This window comes from Dipodomys spectabilis, unplaced genomic scaffold (genome assembly GCF_019054845.1).
Source record: "Dipodomys spectabilis isolate Male_0828 unplaced genomic scaffold, ASM1905484v1 ptg000069l, whole genome shotgun sequence".
NCBI lineage: Eukaryota > Metazoa > Chordata > Mammalia > Rodentia > Heteromyidae > Dipodomys > Dipodomys spectabilis.
The window spans coordinates 1,429,669-1,440,043 of record NW_024870746.1 but is presented as its reverse complement, the minus strand read 5'-3'; the positions used below and the strand labels follow the sequence as shown (position 1 = coordinate 1,440,043).

The 10,375-nt window shown below is 43.1% G+C and overlaps 1 protein-coding gene across 1 annotated transcript; it reads right to left on the bottom strand.

The window, feature by feature from the left end:
• Positions 1-1,877: 1,877 nt before the first annotated feature.
• LOC122109196 (intelectin-1a-like) lies at positions 1,878-9,638 on the bottom strand. Its single transcript, XM_042681444.1, has 7 exons — positions 9,581-9,638; positions 8,814-8,912; positions 7,436-7,683; positions 6,278-6,436; positions 5,762-5,882; positions 3,431-3,534; positions 1,878-2,114 (listed from the first exon to the last, which is right to left on the bottom strand). The coding sequence occupies exons 1-7, from the start codon at positions 9,636-9,638 to the stop codon at positions 1,965-1,967; spliced, it is 939 nt and encodes a 312-aa protein (XP_042537378.1). The 3' UTR covers positions 1,878-1,964.
• Positions 9,639-10,375: the final 737 nt, after the last annotated feature.

Below are 10,375 nucleotides of genomic sequence, written 5' to 3'. Positions count from 1 at the left end.
CAGCCTGGACTACATATTGTTTTGAAACAATAACCCAAGAAATAAAAATAACCTACAAAGACATGTTTAAAGGGAACCATTTCCCCCTTTCTTCTCCCTCCTCATTGTTCTCCATCTTTTCCTCCTGTTTCCTAATCTAATTTCCACAAGACCTAAGAACTTCTGCCCAGTAAGAAGTAGTGGACTTGTCACCCAACAGAGGGGAGGTTTAGTGAAGCTCTCCTTAAAATATAGGAACTCTTCACTTAGGGTTCTTGACTTCAATCGCAGAATAAGAACTTCTGGACAAGTCACAATGGTAAGAAAACTTGGCAGAGCTTTATTAAGTAAGCAAGGAAACAGACAATAAAACAGACAAACAGAAGGGCAGGGGCACACTCTAGCAGAGTGTGGGTGCTCTCATAGGAACACAAAGACACAGACACAGACACACACATGGAGACACGCACGAAGACACTCAGAGAGACACACAGCTCCTTGGCCTGTTGGCTATTTATAGGGTAAAGGCAAGGGGTCTGACTTGAAGTTGTGAAATGCTAGGTGCTTTGTCTTTGCTTTAACTACACCTGGTGTTATTCTCTGAGTTTCCAGGTAAGAATGCATCCTGCCATAAAACAGATCCTTATCCTTGAAACAACGAAACACCCTACTATCTGCATTTCCTGCATCCTGTCAGGAAATCGTGAATTCTTGGGTGAGAAATGCATCCCTTAGGAAAGAATGCATTGAGTTGCCAATCTTTGAAGCAAAGACAACGTTTCTAAGTTTCTAGATACTATATTTCTGAGTTGCCTACACCAAGCCTCAGTTTCCATAAGTTATCCTGCTTCATTTCCCCCAAAAGGACTTTTGTTCCCTTAATCTTAAGGGAAGTACATGAAGGAACATCTCCTGTATTTGCTGTTAGCTGGCCATACCTCATTTTTCCTAGTCTATAGGGCTTCAGAGTCTTGAGATAAGGGAAAACTTGAAGGGCTTGTCATATTCAAACTAATTATATGTAGTATGTGTATTTTGCATTGATTATAATTTAATATGCATTGATCATGATTAATGAATATTAGTTGCATTCTAAAGGAAGACAGAATAAAATGGGACAGAGTTGATGGTGACTACATCTTGTATGTACCAATAAGACAATAGAAATTAGCCAGGTGCTGGTGGCTCATGCCTGTAATCCTAGCTACTCAAGAGGCTGAGATCTGAGGATAGCAGTTCAAAGCCAACCCAGGCAAGAAACTGTGAGACTCTTATCTCCACTCAGAATACTGGAAGTGGTGCTGTGGCTCAAGCGGTAGAGCACTAGTCTTGAGCTGTAGAGCTGAAGGACAGTGCCCAGACCCAGAGTTCAAGCCCCACCACTGACCAAAAAAAAAAAAAAGACAATAGAAATTATTTAGCATTTGATTCCTTTTGAACAAAACACTGAAGTCCAGAGAGTGGCCATCACAATAGACCAACAAGCCCTATATTTGCCATTGGAGAATGCCCCATTCACCAAGGCTACAAGGTAGCATATATATTTCTTCTTTGGTACCCCAAAAAGAGAATCTTCTCTGCTTTAAATCTCCATGTTGAAGATATAAATTGTTCATATGTGTGAGTAGAGAAATGGTAGGATAAAATGTCTCTTCCCCCACACTTTATTCCTCTGGCTGTTTTAAGGGGCCACCTGAGAGTGAGTGGGGGTTGGTGTATTACTCTGTCAGAATTCCTAAAACCCTAAAATTTCAAGTGAAAAAGTAGGTGAAATAGAATCAGCAAGGATACTAGATTCTTTTGAATTCTACTGCAGTGCTTTCCTCTTGCATGAAAAGAATCCATAAAAACACAACCTTGAAAATGAACATGATTTACTTATTCTCCTTGTCTCTCTCCTTAACATTGTAATTTCTAAGTAAGTTGTTTCCATCCTTGAGACTCCACACTTGGAGAGAAGATCTAGGCCCCAGACCACAAAGCCCTCAGCGATAGAATAGAAGCACAGCTGCCTCACTTATTTCCCGGCTGCTGCTCCAACCAGTGTGAGTTCCATATCCATTCCAATCAAAAGCAAAGTCTCCACACTGCCGGGGATTGCCCTCTGGGAAATATCCTCCTCCACCAATGCAGTGCTGGAAAAGAAGAGAAGAGGAAGTGCTAATGACAGATATGATGATGTAATGGTTTTGATATGAAGTAACCTCTCCAAAGGCTCATGAATGAAAGTCTTAGTACCCAATGCTAGCAAGTTATGGGTCTTGGAGCAAGTGACTGGATCAGCAGGAATACTCATCAATAAGTTAATCCATTGATAGCTTCAAATTTAAATAGAGATGCACCAATAACACATGGGGATGTGGGAGGTGGTGAACTGTGGAAGATGGGCTGATCCTATGGATATGTTCTGAAGGGTATCTTGCCCTGGCTTGTTCTTTTCTCTTTCCCAGTTTCCTGGCCACCATGAGGGAAGTAGTATTGGTTCTCCATTGCCCTTATAAAATGGTATTTCTCCCTTGTCATAGCCTAAAAGCTATGGAACCTACTGACCATAAACAGAAACCGTGAAAATCATGTGCCAAAATAAATTCTTCCTCTTATAGTTGTTTTTTCAAGTATTTGTCATGGTGATGAAAATCTTACTAATGTAGCTGGTGGCCCAGAGGCATCCGAATGGCCAAATCCAAAGGAATTTTTGGTCCTCATCTGACTCTCCATCCATGGTATTGATCTATGCCTCCATTAAAATCTCTCTTCTCCTAGCTTTAGTGATCTGCTTTCTCCTCCTGACTTTCCTTCAACTTTTCTGAACACCCATTCTCAGTTTCCTTGGCTGGACTCTTCCTTCACATATTCCTTAAGTGCTACTCTCTAGGAAGGGTCACATCTCCCTCTCCCTTAAAGACTCGGTAGCCCTCTTTGGCTTCAGCTAGTATGGCCTTAATATCTCCAAGTATTTCTTAGGCTGCAGACCCCAAAAGTTCCACCGGCACTTCAGACCTCACATTTAACAAAGAGGATACATGCTGATAAATGCATGTATGTAAGCCATAAACAAGGCTGGGAAGGACAAATTTTACTCTGGAAACTGAACAACTCAGGTACAGATTGGTAGTGCTTGCTGTTCTACAGGCCTTCTCAACTCCTCATGTCTTCCACAGGCTGTTATTGAACACAAGCCCCACCCTACCTCCAGGCACCCCAGTGTTCTATCACAAAGGCTGGGAAAATCACAACCGTGTGTTTGAAGCCTCAACCTTAGATGCTGAGCAGTAGTTCCTATAGCTCCTTTTCTTGAAACCTATCAAGGGATAAGGTCACACTGTGGTGCACCCACATATACACATTGACACCACAGTCATACCATACACACACACACACACACACACACACACACCACTAATGACCTCAACATTATTCATAGGTCTCTTTGGTCCCCACAAATACTCACAAATTCAGTATTACATCCTGTGACTCTGATTCCAGCACACAAGGCATTGGCTGCTCTTTCATTATTAAATACTCTGAACTGGACAAATCCTGCAGTGAATTCATCTGAAAACAAAAGACAGAAAACAGCAATCAATGGTCTGGGAAGGTGGCTCAGTGGTAGAGTGCTTGCCTTGCATTCATGAGGCCCTGGGTTCGATTCCTCAGCACCACATAAGCAGAAAAAGCCAGAGGTGGCACTGTGGCTCAAGTGGTAGAGTGCTAGCCTTGAGCCCAGGTCCAAAGTACAGGCCCCACGACTGGCAAAAAACAACAACAACAAAAAAAAAAAAAAAACAGCAATCAATGAACATGTGAGAAACAACTGTTCTTGGGGCTGGGAATGTGGCTTAGTGGCAGAGTACTCAGCTATCATGCAGGATGCCCTGGGTTCAATTCCTTGATTCCACATAAATAATTAATTAAATTTCAAAAAATAACTTTCCATCAAGCAGAAAAGGGCAGATAAATTGATGTTAGGGAAATGAACCCTAAGATATATATTCAAATGTTTTTTTTCTTTCATGCGATTGTTTCTAACACATTTATAAGATTATTTTTTGTTGCTTTGTATGTCCCTCCCCCACGGTATAACCCCTGCTTTCACTGTATTTGATATTGGTATAATTTGTGGAGGGGAAGGGAAAAACCAAATCATTTAAATAGGGATATAGGTGGACCTATTGCAACAATGAGATATACAAGTCATTATGTCGAAAACGAACTTTACAACTTTGGTGGGAGAAGGGCTGGTGGGGGGGGGGGGGGAGGATGGGAAAGGATGGGAAGGGGAAACAAAGGAGGAGGCTAAAATACTTGATAAGAAATGTACTCATTATCTTGCCCATGTACTTGTAACCCCTCTGTACAGTATTTTCACAATAAAAAAAAAAACATGCAACACAAAAAAAATGAAATAAAATAAAAAATAACTTTCTAAAAACTATCCATGGCAGGATCAACTCAGGTCCAAGAATCAGATACAGTGGTAGAGCCCATCACCACGTGGCCAATAAGTGTACTGTCCCTGTTCAAATAGGCCAAAAGGAGCATTTTCCCACCCCAAGAGCCTGAGACCTGGTCCTTACAGAGGGCCACAGACCATCAAATGATTGAATGAAGTAATTCAACACAAGCAAATCACTGCTGAACATCCCCAAGGAACAGTTGAAGCAACTGGCAAGGGTATTCACTCTATCCTTGTTCACATGTTTCTGGCTCTCTTTTTTATTAAAGTCCCACATCCCAAATGTTAGTAATAAAAGCTTTGAATTGTACAGCAGAGATTCGGTCTCTATCAAGGATATTCTGCCAAACTTAGATTTAAATTAAACAAACATAAAAAACTATCAACAATGGAAGGAGTGGCACTTGATCAAGATCACTGCACTCATAAATGGACGTGTCAGCCGGGCTCCGGTGGCTCACACCTGTAATCCTAGCTACTCAGGAGGCTGAGATCTGAGGATCGAGGTTCAAAGCCAGCCTGGGCAGGAAACTCTGTGAGACTCTTATCTCCAGTAAACCACTAGAAAACCAGAAGTGGCGCTGTGGCTCAAGTGGTAGAGTGCTCGCCTTGAGCTGAGGAGCTGAGGGATAGCACCCAAGCCCAGAGTTCAAACCCCAGGACTGACAAAAAAATAAATAAATAAAAATAAACTGACATGTTAAATTGCAACTACTTGAAGATAATATATAAACAATACATAATTAATATAATATAATTATATATGTCGTTTTGTAATAAAACTGTCCTGTCAGCTGGATGCCGGTGGCTCATGCCTATAATCCTAGCTACTCAGAGGCTGAGATCTAAGGATTGCAGTTCAAAGCCAGATCAAGGAGGAAAATCCGGGAGACTCTTATCTCCAGTAAACCATTAGAAAACTGGAAGTGGCGCTGTTGCTCAAGTGGTAGAGTGCTCGCCTTGAGCTGAACAGCCCAGGGACAGCGCCCAAGCCCAGAGTTCAAGCCCCAGTCATGCACATGACTCTGGCTTGGTCCTAAAAAGGTATTAAGGGAGTGATAATGGAAATCTCAGGAGTAAAGTCTGGACTAAATGTCCCCAGTCCAAATACTGACTCTCTTACGTATATGCCCAGTAACCTCAGACCTGCTCCTGACCTTCAGCACTTCAGTTCCTAATCTTAAAATGGGCTGACAGAGATCAAGAGCAGTCATGCAAATTAAATGACACCATACATATAACATTCATAGAAGAGTGATAACTACTATCTATTATAACCGAAATTATGAACTATCTTATGAACAATTCAGTAGACTAAAGACTTACTTTTTCCAAGGGGTGAGTAATAAGCTGCTGTTTTCTGGGCATCACCAAAATCATAGACCACGGGTATCGCTGGGCCATTGTCATTCCAACACCTCCCTGTTCCATATTTCACTGGGTATCTCTACAAGGAACCAAAGAAGTACTCAGTAGGGACAATAGATGTGGCTCTCCTAGGGATGCTGCCGTTCATAGAGAGATGATGTTGCCTCAGCAACTTAACGTCAAAACCAGTTAATGAAGAATCTTCTTCTTTTGCTGCACTTCTCAAACACCTTCAGCCTCTTTAGCTCACCCTCCCTCATCTTTCCTCAGTCTTTATTCTCTCCATTTCCCTCTCCTCCTTTTTCCCACTACTTTATCTTTCTCTTGCCTTTCCTGGCACAGAATTTCCCCCCAAAATGAAATGGAATCATCAACAAGTATGGTTAGGAGAAACATGGAAGAAAGATGCATGGAATGATGGCACCTGGCCCACCTACACCCATGAAAAACATCCCAGAGAGCATCCTCATGTACCTGGTAGAGTCCAAACAAATTGTGTCCCAGATGCAGGAAGAATCCAGTGAAGGTGCGGTACCTCAGCAGGGAGCTGTTTCTCCAGTTCTGCAGGGGAGTCTTGTTGGGCACATGCCAGATGCCCAGGTTCTGGGCTTGGATGTCAAAGTAGCCAGGGTTCTGGAAATCAATCAACATAAGTCTTTGGTTGTGCATCACCAACACTCTAAACCACTTTCTACTCCTCTGCTTTCACTTCTCTATACAAGTTTTACTGTCAAATTTAGATTACATTCAATAGATATAACAGATGCAATAGATATAATTGGTTGTCCTACCACTTTGTCTGTTCTGCTGGATACACACACCAGCCTGGTTCTAAAAAGTTACTGAGGGACTGAGAAATGAAGCTCCATGAGACAAAACATCAACAATAGAGCTTGCTATGGGCATAAAACTAGCTACTCGAAGACATCTCCACTTTCAGCAGATGATAGGTCTCCACCACCCCTTGGGAAGAAGGTGAGATTCAAGATCTATACTTGTTAGCAAAATTAGTCCCTTCCCATAGCTTAGTCCACTCCTTCCCTTCTCCACACCTTAGCATGCTCCCTTCTTAGGCAACACTAGGCCCATGTAGTAAAGGCAGTAAATAATCAGCCTCCAGCCCCCTTTACCTTGGGATGGCACTTCTCTGGGGCAGCTACCACCATATAAGGCAGCAAGAGCCCCTTAGAGTGACCTTCAGGTCTGGGCAGTTGCAGGACTCCTTATCTACTATTTGGACAGAAGCCATAAATCCTAGCACGTCATAATGAAGCCCCTGGCGAACACATCCACACTAGGGTCTCTACCTCCTAGTCCCTTCTAGCCCCATCTAGCCTCTCCTAAACCCCCTAGGTTATATAGGTCACCCCAGACAATAACCGGTGCTTCTTCTCATTCCTCCCTTGTGAGAAGGAGTCTTGCCAGCCCCTTCTCCCGGCAATACATCTTTCTTTGTTCTGTGTACCTGTATGTCTGAGTGGTTCTCTGGCAAAGTCTATTAATTTAATTTTGCTTAATTTTGCTTCTGCCACATCTTCATCCCCTTCCTGCCAACCCTCCCTCCTACATACTGGTGGCCCAGCCACACTCAAGTCCTCACACTTGTCCAGCTGGGTAGAGGCTCGCACCAACCTTGTAGTCATCGCTTGTGGCTCCCTCTGCAGAACCAAAGGTGTTGTAGTTGGCCCAGTTGCCATCACCCTCTGGGTAGTCTGCTCTGTTCCCCTGCTGACTGGACCAGCGATCACCAGCTGTGCACTTCCCCGCCATGAAGTTTTCATGTATACTGGCCACCAGGGTCCAGCCACCGCCCCCAGTGGTCATGTCACAGAAGGTCTGGTAGATGATGCTACTGCTGGTGCGGAGGAAGTACAGGCCATCTGTGGAGAGAGCCAGCCCAGAGCCTCCCTGTCTGCAGGTTCCTGGTCCATCTCATCCCCAAAACCAGAGCACATCTAGGAACTAGAAATATGGTGTGAATGCCTCCTTGACTGAGTTCTGTCACTATGTCCCTGGGAGTACTAGATTTTCCCTGCACTCAGAAGACCATGACCCTGAGACAAAGGCAAGACATATAATTACCCAAACTCACTGTGGCAATTTTTAAAAAGCTCAATTTGGATTCTCAGATGACCAAGCAATCCCATTTTTATTCAAAAGAACTGAAAGTCAGGATTCTGATTATTTTTTTATCACTAATTAATGTTCATTGCAGCATTAGTCACAGGATGCACAGACAAAAGCAAGTATTCCTCAATAGATGAATGAGCAAAGCATTATGTGTGTATACATACAGTATATATAATACATGTTGTTTATGCCTATATATAAGATTTAGATAAATAAGCAAAGGATAAAAGAGAATCCATTATCCATAGTAAAAGATTTGGAAACAGTTATAATTACCCTAAGTGAAATAAGATAGACACAAATGATTAGATGAGGCAACTAAAAGAGGTGAATTAATAAAGACTGAACATTGACTAGCAGTTATCAGGGACTGGAGATAGGCAGAATATGAAATTGCATAGTGGCTATGGAGTTTCTATTTGGGGTAACAAAAAATTTCTGAAGATGGTGGTGATGGCTGCACAATACACATTTTACTGTTCGATGGATTAAGATAGATTGTATGCATAAACTGCTTTGTTAAATGGCAACTCCTTTGTACAAGTTCTTTTTTTTTGGGGGGGGGGGGGTCCAGTCGTGGGCCTGAACTCTGGGCCTGGGCGCTGTCCCTCAGCTCTTCAGCTCAAGGCTAGCGCTCTACCACTTGAGCCACAGCGCCACTTCCGGCTTTTTTCTTTTTGCTTATGTGGTACTGAGGAATCGAACCCAGGGCCTCCAGCACGCAAGGCAAGCACTCTACCACTGAGCCACCTTCCCAGCCCCTTGTACAAGTTCTTAAAGATAATTTTTAAATCTCAAAAAAAATTCCATGGTAGCCTTCTTAAAGCCTCTCAGAGATGATGACCTACTGGATCCTTTAAATGCTGCCTCACTCACTCACCAGGGGCGTTGTGCTGCTTCTGTTTGATTTCCTTGCAGCTTCTGGGCAATGAAGACCAGGAAGGATAGGTCTGGACCTCAGGATCAGTATTGCCCTCAGCTGGAGAATAAGCAGAGTTTTATTATCGTTATTGGGTTTTCCCCTATCACTAATTCCAAGCTCACTCTCCTATGGGGGCAGAGCCTCACTGCTGGGTTGAAATCCCTGAGAATCCTATCTGACCCAGCCAGCACTGGATACAGGCTTGTGCTACTTTCCCCACAATGCTTTATGCGATGCTAGGTTCTGGACATTCAACCAAACCAAACCTCTCCCTAAGAGCCTATCTCTGGAGAGAGTTGTTCACAAGTCAACAGGAAATCATATGGGACAAATAAAGGTAAGCTTAAGAGAACAAAAGAACCCTGAAGAATGGAGATATAAGAATCCTAACTGGAGGCAGGGAGGTCTGAAATGGGCTATCTACTTCACAGAAGGACTTCTAGCCAGGATGAGGTCCTAGATTATTCTTAGAGAATAAACATGATTTATCAATAGGAAAAAATGCGGCACAGTTTCACATCAAGACATAGGCCTGGAGACAAGGCAGACATTAGCAATGCTCACTGCTACAGGTAAATCCTTCAAGAGACAGAAATAAGCACTCAACCTTCATTCAAGGCGGCCTCTGTTTATGGAGAGACCAGGATCCCAAGGCAATGCAACCTAATTCTAATGTTTTTGAACCCTAAAAATGACCTGGGAGAACTGGGCTCCTGGGAACTCACCTGCGCTACACCATTCGGTGGCCACAATGAGAAACAGCAGAAAGCCCAGCTGAGTCATCATCTAAAGAAAAGCAAAATGAAGGTCACTGCTATTTTTCTCTCTGTATCCCTGGCCTCACCTTAGTACAGCCTTGCAAAGACTCAAAGTCCCCTTGACTTTAATTCCACACATCTCTGGGACCTAAACCAGATCTGAGTGGAAATCGTCATTCCCCTAACTCACAGAGAGCAACTCCTTCCCACCACACCAGGTGTTGAAAGCTATCTATTCAGTGAAGGCTGGAAGGTTTCTCTGAAGAGGCTTCAGATGTAGGGTGAGGCTTTGATCCTTTTATGGAGTGAGCTCAGGCGACACAGACCAGGCTTCCAGCCCCACCTTCCCCTGGCACAATGCCCAGTGGAGGTGGGATTTCTGGTTATTACAGGAAAAGTTCTTTATACAATGATGATTTGTGAAATTAGCAGGTTGTAAAGGATAAATAATAAAGTTCATCTACTAAAATTGCTCCCAGATTGGGGGATTTTATGAATCACTGTTCTTTTGAAAAAGAAAAGAAATGAGAAGACTAGCAAGAATTGATATTGATTCAAGTTTTTATGTCTTTCCTTCTGAGTAATAACTTTTTTAAAAAATTCAACATCTAAAACAATGTAGGAGGGCTGAGAAGGTGGTTCAGTGGTAGAGTGCTTGCCTTGCATGCATGAGGCCCTGGGTTCGATTCTTCAGCACCACATAAGCAGAAAAAGCTGAAGGTGGCTCTGTGGCTCAAGTGGTAGAGTGCTTGCCTTAAGCTG